We start from the raw sequence: 15407 nt of genomic DNA on the forward strand, positions 1-15407 counted from the left end.
CATACCCGTGGACCTTTTACCTCAGTAAAGAGTGGATAGAACTATCTTCTCACATCTCTTCTTTGGGGTCATACTTGTTCTTTGTAATTTTGCAATTTTGATTTTGCAATTTTTGATTACTTTGTAGTACATTGTTAAAGTCCTTGTATAAATTGTTTTCTTGGCTCTGATTACTTCACTCTGCATCATTTCATGTGTCTCCATACTTCTCTGTATCCATGGTATTTACTATTTCTTCCAGCACGGCAACATGCCATTACATTCATGTACCATAATTTGCATAGTATTCCCTAATCAGTGTGCATCTACTTTGTTTTCAATTCATTGCTACCACAAAGAGTACTCTGTAAATATTTTGATGTATATGGAGACTTTTCTCTTTATCAGTGACCCTGGAGCATATGCCTAGGCATAAAATCTTTGGGTCAAAGGATATGGACATTTTAGTCACTTACTTTCATAATTCCAAATTGCTTTCCAAAATAGTTATAGTAACTAATGTGTCATTCTACCAACAATGTCCAGCACAAGGGTTCCCTTCTTCACATAATCCCACCAGGATTAACTTCTCTCATCTTTTGTCAGCTTTGCCAATTTACCTTTTATAGGACATGGGCATGTTTTGTTTTGTTTTGTTTTGTTTTGTTTTTTGTAATCTGTAAAACCAGCATGACAGTACCTTCCCTGCCTATAATAGAAGGTTATTTTGAGGACAAAATGAGATTAAGAAAGTGAAAGTACTTAGAAACATGTAAAGTACTATATAGCTTTGCATTAGTATTATCATCATTTGAGAAAATGGCTTCAAACTTGGAGGAGGCAGGTTGGGCACATGCTTAGTCTCACTGCTATCCCTAGAACCTTATTCTCCTTTGAACATCATATACACACTTTGCATCTGGGGCATTAGACTTAGGAACACAGATACTGTCTTACTTGGCCATATTTTTCTAGATGTGACAGAGTCTAAGGTACTAGAAGGAAGCTAGAGAAGCAGTCCCTGCCCTACCCTGGTCACTACCCCATCCATCTACCTTTAATGTCCTGCTTCGTTACCTAGGTTCTTTTTCCTTTTCCTCACCAATGTCCCCTCAGCTCCTCTTATCTCTTCCTCCTCCGTTCCAAGCAATGGATTTGTACTTTTTTATCTGGCTCCTAGGCAAGGACTTTCAGGGTCCCCAAACAGTGACTTGAACACTGAGAATAAACTCAGCCCTTTTGTTTTAGGTATTTGGGACCAGAAATGATACAGATCTGATACACAGTACCAACCCCAAGGAAAGGAAAAGGTAGACCTATGATCAGGAAATGAGTAGCCAAATAATCTTTGGCTCTGTTCCACCACTGGAAGGGAAAAGGAAGGGAATAAATATTGCTATTGCACATATGATATTCCACACACTGTGCTGTGCTAATCACTTTTTGTAAACATTATCTCATTTGATCCTCACAACAACCCAGGGGAAGATAAGTGCTTTTATTATCCCCATTTACAATTGAGGAAACTAAGGAAGACAAAGATTAAGTGACTTGCCCAGAGTCACACAAACTAGTAAGTGTCTGAAGGCAAAATTGAATTCAGATCTTCCTGGCTCCAAGCCCTGACTCTTTATCTATCACATCACCAGCTGCCTCTGGAGACTGATCTGTAACATTTTACCTTCATCCTATCTTAATAGGCAGTACTTGTGAGTATCAGAAGCTGTGTCGGGCCCGAGATCAGTGCCGAGAGATTCTTAAGTATGTGAATGAGGCAGTGAAACAGACAGAGAACCGACACCGGCTAGAGAGCTACCAGAAGCGCTTGGATACCACCTCCCTGGAAAGGGCCAGCAATCCTCTGGCAGCAGAATTCAAGGTACTAGGTGGAAGGTAGAAGCAGTTCTCTGTCCTATACTGGTGACCAGCGTCACCACCCCTAAAAAGAGCCCTGTCTGAGGCATTAAGGGGAGACCTCTAGCATAGTGTATAAAGGAATATGGGACATAGATGTGTTCACCAGACAGAGTTCTAGGTATTAATTGGCAGGGTGAGACCGATCAAGGCTAAGGAAACGGTCTAGAAAAGTTTTTTGGCAGGGAGAAGGGAGTTGAGGAATAGCATGGGCTTCAGGAAAGAGGAGAAAGGAGGATGTCCTCGGTGGGGGATGGGGGACCTGGCAGCAGGCAGTGGTGTAAACAGCCTGTATGAAGGTAATGGGTAGGGAAAGTATGAATTTAGAATAAGGTGGGATGACCCCACCCAGAGTTATCATTGGTCTCTTCTCTGCCCCTTTCCCTTCCGACAGAGCCTGGACCTCACAACAAGGAGAATGATTCATGAAGGACCTCTAACATGGAGGATAAGCAAAGACAAGACTGTGGGTATGAATTGAGTGGCATAGGGTCAAGTGGAAATATGTGGGAAGTATGGGATGGAGTAGCCAATTCATTTGATTCTTCTAGTGCCCCGGGTCATGGGGTGGTTTGACCAAAGCTAGGAAGGGGGTTGGGAGGAAAGGGTCTCAACAAGTCTAAAAGGTGGCATTCTGAACTCCTGGGGCCAAACTAAAATTGGATCACCAGGCAGCACCTGGACCTTCATAAGAGGGATAAAGACTGAGGCTGAGTTGAATGGAAATATTTGCCCATAGGACCCCAGGGACATAAATCTAATGAATAATGTATGTATAGAGCTTTGCAAACCTTAAGACACTATATGAATGTGTGTGTGTGTGTGTGTGTGTGTGTGTGTGTGTGTGTGTGTGTATACACACACATAAATATATACACACATACAGATAGATTGGTAGATAGATAGATGCACAGAAGGAGATAGATACATACATGGTTGATAGATAAATAGACAGAAAATAGATGATAGACAGATGCATAGGTAGGTAGGTCGATTGATCCATTTCAAGAACTTCATGTTTGAGTTAGTGCGGATTTGTTATCCCGGGGTGGGAAAATTGAGAAAATTAAGGTTTACTTTGTGTTTTCTGTGCCCCCCTCCTTTCTCACCCAAGATCTTCATGTGCTGCTTCTGGAGGACCTGCTGGTACTGCTACAGAAGCAGGATGAGAAGCTGCTCCTCAAATGTCACAGCAAGACCTCCCTGGGCTCCTCTGACAACAAGCAGACATTCAGCCCTGTGCTGAAGCTCAATGCTGTGCTCATCCGCTCGGTGGCCACAGGTAGCCTCTGCTCCATCTCCCTCAGTGCAGGCTGCTCAGCCTTGCTGAAAAGGAACATGGCCTTGGCCTGGGGGGTCAAACTCAAAACAGAAACGGGAACCATTCATTAACTCTATGTAAGGATCCCTATGGTCCACGTATGGCTGTAGTTTTAAAATGTAATGTTAGCTATGTCTTATTGGATTTTTATTTATTTTTTGAAAACATTTCTCAGTTCATTTTAATCTTGTTCAGGCCCCACTGGAGGGTGTTGGAGGTTGTGTTTGATACCTTTGGGCTTGGGCCAGGTAGTTTTTTTAGAAAATGTCATCACCACTAGCACCTACTGTCAATATCACATGAGATTTGTTGGTTCCCTTTAAAAGTCAGTTGTGGTTCGTTTAGTCTTGCTGTGCCCTTTTTCCCTATCTTGGGAGGCCTCTTTGAACAGAGACCTGGTGCTGTCTTAGGGGAAACTACAGAGAGAAGACAGGCAGATGAACGCATGCATGCACACGCGCACGCACACACACACACGAGTCCCTGTAAGGGCTAGAACAAGCGAATGTGCTCCATGCGCTGCTAGGGAGGAGCTGATCTGGGGTGGCTGTGTCAGATTCTAGGAAGACTTCCTAGAGTAGGGGAATTTGGAACAGGCTTAGGAAGGTCTGGCAGAGAAGAATAGGAAAGACATCCAAATTGGAAAAATGGATGGACTGGGCACACGTGTAGAAAAAAGAGCCAGTAAGAATGGGAATGAAGGCCCAGTAAACATCCTTAGATAAGGAAAGACAATGAGAGAAAGGTCTTTCAAGGGTGAGGCTGATTTGATTCCTTGTCTTGTACCTTGTTAAAGTTGACTGCAAGAAGGGAGGTCTGGTGACTCTGAACATTCGTAGGTCAGTTTGGGGCTCTTTTTTAGGCCATTTTCTGGGGTCTAAGTCAGTTTAGGGCATCACTAACTTCACTTTCTCACTAGCCAGATTGATAGCAATGATGCTGCCATTCCTTGACTCTCCCCTCTCTCCTTACACAGACAAAAGGGCCTTCTTCATTATCTGCACCTCTGAGCTGGGCCCCCCCCAGATCTATGAGCTGGTTGCATTGACGTCATTGGATAAAAACATGTGAGAAAGATGGGTTTAACGTTATCCCCCTCTCCTTGAGCTTGGGTAAGGCAGGAGTTAGGCCAAGAACCTGGAGGGGGCAGGGCTGAAGCTCTGCCCTGGACTAGCTTAACCGGCTCTCCAGGGGAGCCTGGGCAGCAGAAGAGGAGTTCATTGAGACCCAGGAGAAAACAAGCAGCAGCTCCTGAAGCCGATCATGGAGGTGGAAAGTGGGGGAGCCCAAGGAGGAGCCAGATGGCAAGTCCTGAAGCTGACCCTCCTAGGCTTGACTCAAGAATAATCTGGTGGGGAAAAAAAAAAATCAAGAACTACAACCTTAGAATCTCTTTTCTGCTTTACTGTCTTTATTCTCCAGGCTACCCTCTCCCCCCCAACTTTTCCCTGCAATCATCTTAAAGGCGTTACTGTTGCCAAACTATTTAGCTTTAATGCTGGCTCCTGGAGTGCCCCAGGGTCTTGGAATAGACCCCCTTAGGGAATAGCAGTAACCAGAGCAGATTGGTTACTCTTTTACAACTAAACCTAGCAGTTGGTTAAGGTGCTTTTAAAGAGGGAGGCCAGGGATGCAAGGTTACAGAGGTAAGCAGTGGGGCTTTCCTTTTCTCTTTCCCTAGTCTCACGGTTGACATCTCTTCTTTTACTGAGTAATAGGTGGATGGAGCTTCTGGAGAGTGCTGTACAGAATGCCACTAGGAACCCTGGCATTGTACCAAGTCCTGCCCACCTTTCTCAGCCAGCCCCCCAGCAGCCATCTCAACACAGCTCCACACCCACAAGGTAATCAGCCCTCCCTGAGGACCCCCAGCAGCCAAATCCCTAAGGCACATGGCTTTTGACTTGTAGTTGCTTTAAACCTTGCCTCTGGGAGATTTAGTGGCATTTGAGCACACAGGAGATGGATAACCCCAAGAGGGAAAGTATTAGAAGAAAAGGGTTATGGGGCAGCTAGGTGGCGCAGTGGATAGAGCACCGGCCCTGAAGTCAGGAGGACCTGAGTTCAAATCCACCCTTAGACCAAACACTTGACACGTACTAGCTGTGTGACCTTGGGCAAGTCACTTAACCCCAATTGCCTTACTAAAAAAAAGAAGAAGAAGAAGAAAAGGGTTAACCCTAGGCTCAGGCAAATGGGAACATACCCCCTGTTCTCCATATTCTGCTGTCTTGGATGAAGAGTGGCAGTAAGCTGGTTGAGAGTAGAGGCCTAGCAAAAGCTTAGATGTTCCCTGCCTCCAAGTCTCCATCTAGATCAGCCTGATCCAAATGAATATACACACTTGGCCCTCCTATATCTCATCCCCTCATTCTTGCCCCCATGCTGAAGGTACAGAAGGTAGGATCCAGGGTTCCCAAGATGAAATGTTCATGACGTTCTCTCTGCTTAATGGTGAGATGGAATTTCATGGTGGCTAGCAGCACTCTCAGCATTTGTCTCACCATAGGCTTTTTCTTTCCTCAGCATGGGGCTAACTGACTCAGAAGCATCCCAAGGAAATGGCTGTCAGCCAGAAGTTGAACTACTGCCTAGAGGTAAATACCCCTCTCTATCTGTGTAAAGAAGGTGGTCCAGTCTGTCTCCTCGGAGATCTGCCTTAGGGTGATGATTAGGGTCATCTAGAGAAGTAGACATCAAGATGATTGGAAGGGGTTGAGAGGAACAGTTTTAAGTAAAGAAATATGGGGTAACCTGAGAAATGTAGTAGAAACATTATGAACTCTAAGTATTTGAAAGAGAGTTTTGTATTTAATCATAGGAGGGAGTCACTGAAGATTTTAGAAGGTGGGGAGTAACATAACCAGAGCTGTGTTTTAGGAAAATCAATTTGGCATCTATGTGGAGGATAGACTGGAGAGGAGAGAGACCAGGAGCAGTGAAATCAATTAATAGTCCAGTCAAAAGATGAGCTAGGGTTGTGGTTGTGAATGGAAAGAAGAGAACAGATTCGAGATAGCATTGGCCGCTGTTGCCTGTGAGGGTTGAGGTGAGGAAGAGGAAACAGTCAAGGATGATTCCAAAGTTACAAACCTAGGTGCTGCTAGAGAAGAATATTATAAACATTTCCAGGCAAGTCATTGTATCAGATATGTTGTTTAATTGTTTTTCTTTGTAACAAGGGAATGTTGGGGAGGGGGGAGGCAGGGGGCAGGAAGAAGTGATATAAAAATGAAAGCGAGCCCCCAAAAAGTTATCAGTTGGTTTTGTTTTGTTTTTCAATAGGCTTAGAGGAGGAAAAATTCTACTTAGAGGACAGAGATGAGTAAGGTTTTCCTACTGCAACAGACTCCGGTTTAATTTTCCCAAGAGACAAAGGGATTGGAGCCTCTTTCCTCTTTTGCCCTACCTCTTTAAATACCCTTTGTCTCTAATCTAACCTCAGCAAGCTACTACCAACCCATGGTGATGTCAACGCTAGAGGCCCTGAAGGCTGCAGTTCTCAGTTGCTGAGTCAAAGTAGAAGGGAGGGATGTAAAGACTGGAGGTTAGAAGACAGCTCTGTGTAGTGGGAGGAGCACCAGATTCAGGGTAGAGGGTCTGCGTTCACATCTCTGCTGTTACTTATTAGCTGCGTGACCATAGGCGAGTGATGTAATCTCTGGACTTCAGTTACTTCATTTACAGTTGGTGAGGTTGGATTAGATGATTTCTGAAAGTCCCAAGGAGGTTGTTGCCATCCAGGTATGAGGTGATGGAGGATCCAGACCTAGAGAATAAAGGCTGTGGGAGAATGGGGACAAAAGATACAATTAGTAGGATGAGATTTGGGGTTAGAGGTGAAGCCACAGATTCCCCATTTAGGAGTTAACCTCAGAGGGAAAAAAAAAAAAGACTAGAATCTTGGGGCCAAGAGAACCTAAAGAAATTCATTTGGTTTCCCTTCTACTCCCTGGTGTCCTTTGATGGTATCTTGATCCCCTAGGAGATGGGCAGCTCCTCCATGGCCTCACCCCAGCTCGTCGATTTTTCATATTTAAATTTCTTCCTTGGTTTCTGGGGTATCTGAATAGGCTCAGGACATGACACTGGAAGAGAAGGGGCAGGGGGATGAGCCAAGAGCATGAACGTGCTTACATAGACATAGACTGCTTTATTTTCCCCTCTTAACGTTCTTCCTTACTTTTGTTAGGTGATAGGTCCCAGCAGTGGGTTAATGGGAAACATCAAGCATTGTTGGAAGAACCAGAGCAAGAAGGCAGTGAGGAAGAGTTGGTTGCCCCAACATCCACCTCATCCAAGGGTGGAGGGGGCTTGGGCATCAGAACAAGAGGTGCTGTCCGCCTGCCCCTACCTGGCCCATTATTCATGGAGGGATTGGCTGACTCTGCCCTGGAAGATGGTGTGTGAACAAGGGGCCCTGTTCCTACCCCCCCACTCCCTGCTTAATGCCCACTTAATTCCTTTCTAAGCTTTATTTCCTTTGATTCTAATTGCATGGCAGACCTAAAATAATGGGGTCTAGGACCCATCCTCACTCCCAGTCCCTCTTCATGTATTATGTCTTAAAGGCTAGATCTTCTATCAGGGAAATGTCTGGCTCACAGTATGTAAGTGATACTCAGGCGAAGTTAAATGGGGTTTAGAGGTTCCTGTAGAGCTATGGGATCCTTGTTCTTTCCCAACTACCCCTCCCTTAATTTCCAGAGTAACTTGGGAGACTCTGTGGGGAAATTACTACTGTTCAGGACTCTGCTGGATCAAGTTCCTCCATCTCCATCTGAAATCTGCTTGGAATGCTATTAATCTGAGAACAATTTCCCCCACCCCCTAGTTCTACCTTTTGGCCTGGTATCAAAGAATTTGCATATCTATTGTTCAGGAGGCATCTGGGTGGGAAAGAGGGAGGGAGTAAGGGGAGTTTCCCAGAAGCCACAGCACTGTTTTCCCCCTCCAGTGGAGAATCTTCGGCACCTGATCCTGTGGAGCCTTTTGCCTGGTCATACGATAGAGTCCAGAGCTTCTGTGGAGCCAGAGGACGACCTCACACCTACACCTTCTGTCATAGGAATCACCTCCCACCCCTGGGACCCAGGTTCCCCTGGGCAGCTGCCAGTTGGGATAGAAGGAAATGACCTTGTGCCCTCTGAACAGATGACTAGCAGGCTGGAGCTGGAGACAGGGGAGTTAGATGATGCAGCCCTGAGCTCCCTAGAGCACCTGCCCCCAAGAGCTAGAAACTCTGGAATCTGGGAGCATCCAGAACTGGACAGAGACTTGACTGAAGAGCCTCTTACCACAGAAGCTGTTGGAGGTTACAAAGTAGTAAGGAAAGGTAAACACAACAAAAAAGGTAACTCTAAATTAAGGAGTCAGAGAGACAGACAACCTAAGAGCACCCAGGACCACCCCTTCCACAAGAATGCACTCAGATATATGCTTCCATTAGCTGAATTTGAAGCAGATTTTCCAAAAAGCTGCTGTCATTTTCCTTTCCCTGCCCACTCTCATCCTGAGCACCCTTGTGCTGTACTAGATGATGAAGGGAAACTCAGAAGTTGGAAAAGATCTCTGTCCCTTGGAAGCTTCAAGTTTAATGGAGGAGGTGTGGCTTCAGCCCTCATCTGCCTCCAGCCTAATGGGAGAAATTGACTTTGCCCTCCCAGAATGTTGTTTCTGATAGAGACTGTTGACCCCTGGGGATCCCTGTTCTGAGTGGGGAGGTAGGCTACAGAGAGCGAGAGAACAAACCTTCCAGCTAGAGCTCAGTAGGGCAGGAGGTTGTGGCGTGTGGGTGGGGGACGTTGGCAGAGTTACAGGGCATTGGATGAGAAGGGGTTTAGAGGTCAGTCCAATGGAGGAATGTAGAACAAGGTTGGAAAGGAAATCTGGGAGGATGTAGGAGGAAAGTAGAGGGGAACTCTGTGAGTTTTCAAAGGCTTAGGAAAATAGGATTCAAGACAAGACTAGCTAAGGAAAGGTGACCACCTCTGAGATGGTCCCAGGGATGAGATGAATAACATAATGGAGAGAGATTGTTAATAGAGGAACCAGACTGCAGGGTTTGGGTCTGAAATGAGAGGCAGTGATAACATAGCCACTGTAGGATCCTGGGCAGGGAAGAAGTGGGATCCAAATAGTGTTGGGAGGGAGATGCCAGTTTTTTATTTTGTTTAAATCTTCCATCAGTTTGATTATCAAGACTAGCCTAGTTTCCAAACTCCCTCTCTTTTAGGATTTCACATTTATTCCCCTAGGATTCGTATTTTCTCTCTGTGGTCTCTGGGAACTGACAGTCTTCATACTTTCTCTTTTGGTGAATCAGTAGAAAGTTCTCTCCAGTTCCCTGGGGTGTAATCATGTATGATCTTATGTTTACTTTGTTCTTTCTTAACTTTTTTCCCCTTTTTTTTCTCCCACCTCCTTTTGTTCTGTCTTTCTGTATATCTTTGTCTCTCCCTCTCTCCTTCCCTTTGTCCTCTCTCCTTCCCTCCCCCTATCCTCCTGTCTTCCTCTCCTTCCTTCCTTCTCTCTTCCCTTCCCTTCCCCCTTTCTCTCTTTCTTTCCTTTCTTTTTCCTCCATGGTGGTGGTGCAGCTGAGGTGGCAGGCAGCAATGCTGTCCCTACATTGCCAGAGTGTGGCAAATCAGAAACTGAGCCAGCAGAAGCTGGAGGCGGACCTAATGCCGCGGGTAACATATGGGGTTCTCTTGGGAGCTGCAAAGGGGTAGGGAAACTGAGTAAGGGCAGAAGTTCAGAGCCTGCCAGGAAAGCCAGGTGGGAGCAAGGGACTGCTGTCTGAATTAATTCTTCAGGTCAGCCTTTTAGATCCAGTTAGCCCCCAGTCACCAGCTTTCTGGTGTATAATGGTGAGGTGAAGGTCTGTAGGGGTAAAGGGGGATGGACATTCTGACCTTTGGCCCATACCTCTACCCTCAAAAAGCCACATGCCTAAAGCCAGTAATCTCCCTTATAGACAAAAGAACTCTCAGCTAGATAGTGTTCAGGAAAGGGAGGAGAGGAGAGATTACTAGCATGCACTCTTATCCTTGTACCTTGACAGCCTTGCTGACTGGAGCCATGCATTCCCCATCCCTTCTTACCACCAATAAAACAGGCAGGCTAAAGGTTAGATAGTTGCTCCCCAGACCCTCTCCTCTGTCTGTCTCAGGTCCCTCTTGTGACAGTTTGGACCTACCTTGAGTCTCTCTACTAGGATGTAGAGGGAACAAGAAAAGGAGGACAAATGTTATTCTTCTGAAGCAAAGCCAGCTAGAAAGGGCTGCTGTCTTGTTTTTCATTCAGGTTTTAAACCAACTCGCTGCCTCCATGGCCTGGCCCAGCCCAGCCCAGGCCCTCCCCTCCCCCTGCAAAGCATTGAGTTAGACCACTTGCTTCCTCATCTCTCCAATTGAGATGATTTGCAACTTTTTTTTTCCCCTAGCATCTTCCTCTCACTTCAGGCATTCAAACAACCCTTCCAGAACACTATTCCTTCCCTAGGTTGGGTTTAGTACAGAATGAGTTGCATGAAAACAGAGAATTTGTTTTGAAAGCAGAGAATTATTAACTAACCCACAGGAGACCCATCATAATGTGCTGATAATGCACAAGGTATGAGATGCTTCGAGAAGGGCATTTGAAAGGTGTTGTGCAAGAAGAGGGCGAGGCGTCCTCTCTCTTCTATACTGTTCCTGCAAGAAGCCTGACTTTGAGGAGCTGCTTAGAACCCCAGTTATTGGCTATAGTAGAAGAAGTGTTAGTTAGGCATGTTTTTTTGCTTCTTTCAGCCTATGTTTGTGTAGAGGAAATGGGGAGGGGAAGCATGTCTTTGCACTCACTGTGTACTCCTGCCTGATAATGTCTATCCCTCTGTCTCTTGCCATGGGAAACAGGAAACTGTTTTTATGTCAGCATGCCAACCGGACCCCCAGAATCAAACACGGACACATCAGACGTAGCCAGGAGCTTCTCTCAGCACAATGCCCCCCATACCTCCCCAACAGAGCCTGAGCACCAGGGAGGCAGTGGAGATGAGAGAAGAGCTCAGCGTACAGCCTCCACTCTAGCCCTCAGGGATGTGGGCATGATCTTCCGGACCATTGAGCAGCTCACACTAAAACTCAACAGGCTTAAGGTGAGAGGGAATGCTTGGCTGCCACCATAAGGCTTTTCCTTCTGGACCCCAGCAGACTCACAACCACTCTCTTTCTGTAAGGGGTGAATGGGTGGAAGATGTCTGAGCAGTATCATTTACTCCACTCCACCCACAAACATTTCTTTTAGGACATGGAGACAGCCCACCGGGAGCTGCTGAAGTCCTTGGGGGCAGAGTCATCTGGTGGTACAACACCTGTAGGTGGCCTCAACGCAGAGGCAGTTAGGTGGATTGAGAGCTCCCCTTCACCCCCAGCCAAGGAGCCCTTCTCTTCATACTCCAAGGACAGTCATGAGCAAGGACTAGGCCCTGAGGCTGGTGAGTAAAGCTAGCTTCCCCATCTTTGCCAGGGTGTGGCCCTGGCTGAGAAATAGCACTAGATGGAAAGAAAACATCTGGGATATATGCAAAGAAGAACAGGGATATGAAGGGAAGAGGGTTCTAATTTCTCTTTTGGAGATTGATACCCAATCCATTCCCAGAGCTATAGACCATGATGTAGGAGATACCTTTAGTGAACCCACCCTTTGCTCCTTGCCATGGAGATAAGCCTGAAAAATGTTGGACTCACAGCCTTATCTCCCAAAGTGACAACAGGGATGTTCCCTCCTCATTTGATGTCCAAACAGAGAAGATGGGCACTTCATTTGGGCTGTCTGTCAAGGAGACAGAGTAGGTCAGCTTCTCATGAAGCATGGAGAAGCCTGACGAGGCTGCACCTTACTATTCCAGGGCTCTCTAGGCCAAATAAGTGAGAGTTGTCTACGGTGACAAACACATCTCTCTCAGAGCCTCCTGTACCCATCTCAACTCTTCTTTCTCTTCCTTCCCACTCTATTCTGCAGGCTCTGACAGCCTAGAAGACAGTCCAGCCGACACAGCCATTTCACTGGGACTTTAATCACAGAAACCCCCAAGACTTCCTGGCTCCCCGCCTCCTCAGGGACTGCCCCAGGGCAGGGGACACAGGAGGGAAGACCCCAAACCTCCTTCCTTTGGGGAGGACTGGAATCTAAGCCAGGTCTGAGGGGGAGCCAGATGTCTGGCTCCACGCATGTTGCTTCTTCCATTCAAATCTCAGTCAAGTTTGCTGTCCTTTTCCCCTCACTAGAGCCTCAAGTCTCCTCTGTGCATGCTGATTGCATCTGAGAGGCCCCCTTTCCTTCCTTGAACACGTGTATGTACACATATGTGTATATGTGTATACTCCTTGCAGACTTGACTATCACATCTGTACGTTTGAGCAAGAGATGGAGTCGTCTGTATAAATGCACTTTCTCCACCCCTATCCCTTTCCTCATAGGATCCCAAGGCAGGGAGTTTAAGCACCTCCACTCCCTCCCCTTTGCCATTTTGGTTTTCTATAAATATGTATGTATTGTATGTGCGTCTTTGCTCTTGTAAATAACTTTACTCTTAGGCCTCTGCACCTGAGATGGGGTGGGGAAAGACTGGAGGCAGCTCTGAACGGGAGTGCCAGGGGCAGAGGAGACATCATTCAGTATATACTATGAATAACCTCTTCCCCAATCCCTAACTTAGCTCTGAGATGAGGGAATGAGCCGGGGCTCCTGAGGAAGAGCCAGGATAGATTGTCCCACATTCCTCTAGGCATGTGAGGGGGAAGCAGAAGGTTTCCCTCTGTGAGAAACTGTGAGAAACAGGGCTCCCAGATTCAGACTCCTCCCAGCTCCAAAGACCCCTGGTACTTGTTGCTCTCTCTTCCCTCCCAAAGCCAGGGAGAGCTTCTTTGCGGATCTGTTGTTAAACCAGCCAGATGTGGAATCCCTCACCCCATCTCTGTTCACTCCCACACCTACAAAGGAAACCAACACATTATGAATAGAGCTGAAAACTGAGTCCCATGGGCAGGGGACACTGAGAACTGGAACCCCTGCCATGCCCAGAACCTGCCCCCGGAAGGCATCTTCTCATTAGTCCCCATAATAGCTGTCCTTCCCTTAAAGATTAATAGAATATACACACTGTGCTAGGTGTATATATATACATAATATATATATATATAATATAAATATATATAATATATAAAATATAGATATGGAAATGACTGCTGTTAAAAATGATGTATAATCTTTTATTTTCCTTTTATGGTTAAGATTTTTTTTTTAAGAAAACTTAAATATTCTTCAGCTGTGGTGGTGTGTGATTCTTGGAATAGGCTTTTCCTGGGAGAGCACTGGGGAGGGCCTCACCAACAGGACCTCCTGCCCAAATACCTGTTCTTAAATCACCATTTTCATCTAAGAACCTCCTATAAAGGTGCTAATAGATCTGGGTTGTACACAGACACAGCTCGTAAAGTTCACAGGCAAACCAAAAAATCAGGATATATTTCAATACTTAAAGGAGCTAAGGTTTAGGTTTGTCAGCTACCTCCAGAAATGCAGATTGAAGCTGCTCTCAATTTCGTGGATAGAATTCATTACCCTGAGACCAGCCTGGTGATGAGCTTCTAAGACCATAGACAGCGATCCACCCATGAGCATGTAATTAGCATCTGTTCCATCACCCACTGCCCTGGCTTTGTACTGGGTCGTGGCCCTTTCCCTGCTGGAACACAAAATAGAGCAAAGCTAAACTGGGTTATCTTGACCTTCACTGTGGCAGGAGTTCAGAGAGAGGGATGATGGAATGTCTGGAGGAAAACTTCATAAAAGAGAACTTGAGATGGGCTACAGTAACTGAAATTTACATTGTATTTTAAAGTTAGTAAAGCATTTTACAAACACTATCTCATTTGAGCCTTGGTTACTATAGAAATGAATCCCATTTTACAGAAGATGAAATTGAAACTCAGAGATTAATCCAAGGTCACACACAAATAGTGAATGACAGGTCCAGGACATCCTGACTCCTGGCCCAGTGCTCTTTCTACACCATGCTAAAGAGAAGGTTGAAGAGGTAAGTAGCCTTGAACACCAAACTTGAGAGTTTGACCTGTGCCCTGTAGGCAGTGGAAAACAGGGGAAATGATGTGTAAAGTGTTTTAAACAAATTCACATGCCTGCAGAGCCCTGAACTTGGGAGTCAGGTTTTAGTCTTAGCTCCACTAATTTACTACTTTTCTCTTTGGCCCATAGCAAGGGAATTGTTCTAAATGAGCTCTGAGCTACCTCCCATCTCTAAAGATCCATGATTCCATAAAATGGAGAGAATAGAACCTTGAATGATTGCTAAATTTAGATGGCCAAAGAAGACGAAAGGGAAGGTGGGGAGCATTACTCACAGAGGCTGTAACTTAAGCAAAATTATGGAACTGTGTTTAGACTGATCAGAGCAGAAGCATGTTAAGGAGCAGTGGAAAACAAAGTTGGCTAAGAGGGTAGGTCCAAGTATTAAAGGCTTTGGCACTGTCCATATACAACCAGGAGTAAATGTAGAATGGAATATGGGAGAGCTAGGTGGCACAGTAGATAGAGCACCAGCCCTGGAGTTAGAAGGACCTAAGTTCAAATCCAGTGTCAGACCAGATGCTTGACACTTAACTAGCTGTGTGACAATGGGCTCACTTAACCCCAGTTGCCTTGCCAAAAAAAAAAAAAGAAAACAAAACAAAACATGGGAACAAAGCTAGGGAACTGCCATCACAGACATGGTGGCAGGTCAAGTGAAGCCTAGGAAGGCTTCTTGTCTAAGGAAGAATTTTAAGAATTGTTGGCATGGAGAATTGGGAGATGGCTCAAAAGGCTAGAAGGAAGTTGAGTGGGAAGAATTTTCATCATTCCATTGAACTGCAGCTTATTCAGTCTAGTAAATACACCTATCCCCAGTGCTTCCTGTGCATTAATTAATCCCAGGCCTAGGTTTTAGGGTGGCACCCGATAAGATACACTATTGATCTCCATAGGGCTTTTCTCAGTTTTACTGGGAGAAGCAGCACACAGATTCTATGTAATCCCCTTAGACAGTTCTAGATGTTGGTGCTCAGAAAGATTAGAGGAACTGCAAGAAACACAGTCAAGAAAGTCAACTCTGGAACATGTAGAAGAGTTGAAAAGGAAGGGACTGGGAGGT

General features: G+C 45.7%; 1 protein-coding gene and 1 long non-coding RNA gene across 6 annotated transcripts in view; one reads left to right on the top strand and one right to left on the bottom strand.

Annotated features, from left to right (window-relative positions):
• ARHGEF11 (Rho guanine nucleotide exchange factor 11) overlaps positions 1-12755 on the top strand; it is a 154949-nt gene extending 142194 nt beyond the window's left edge. For 4 of the 5 annotated variants that reach the window (XM_027870992.1, XM_027870994.1, XM_027870995.1 and 1 more), the window contains 12 exons: positions 1680-1858; positions 2288-2363; positions 3008-3175; positions 4191-4281; positions 4933-5058; positions 5741-5811; positions 7407-7616; positions 8172-8549; positions 9811-9906; positions 11110-11351; positions 11501-11690; positions 12218-12755. In XM_027870992.1, coding sequence (XP_027726793.1) covers positions 1680-1858; positions 2288-2363; positions 3008-3175; positions 4191-4281; positions 4933-5058; positions 5741-5811; positions 7407-7616; positions 8172-8549; positions 9811-9906; positions 11110-11351; positions 11501-11690; positions 12218-12273 — 1883 coding nt within the window. In that variant the 3' untranslated portion in view covers positions 12274-12755. The remainder of the gene's footprint in view (positions 1-1679; positions 1859-2287; positions 2364-3007; positions 3176-4190; positions 4282-4932; positions 5059-5740; positions 5812-7406; positions 7617-8171; positions 8550-9810; positions 9907-11109; positions 11352-11500; positions 11691-12217) is intronic. The other variant, XM_027870996.1, reaches the window with a different exon arrangement.
• LOC114049678 lies at positions 6437-11093 on the bottom strand. Its single transcript, XR_003569896.1, has 3 exons — positions 10413-11093; positions 7228-7302; positions 6437-6997 (listed from the first exon to the last, which is right to left on the bottom strand). It is a non-coding gene; the product is annotated as an uncharacterized LOC114049678 (long non-coding RNA).
• Positions 12756-15407: the final 2652 nt, after the last annotated feature.

The sequence above is a fragment of the Vombatus ursinus genome, unplaced genomic scaffold, assembly GCF_900497805.2.
Source record: "Vombatus ursinus unplaced genomic scaffold, bare-nosed wombat genome assembly UNPS02014798.1, whole genome shotgun sequence".
Taxonomy (NCBI): domain Eukaryota; kingdom Metazoa; phylum Chordata; class Mammalia; order Diprotodontia; family Vombatidae; genus Vombatus; species Vombatus ursinus.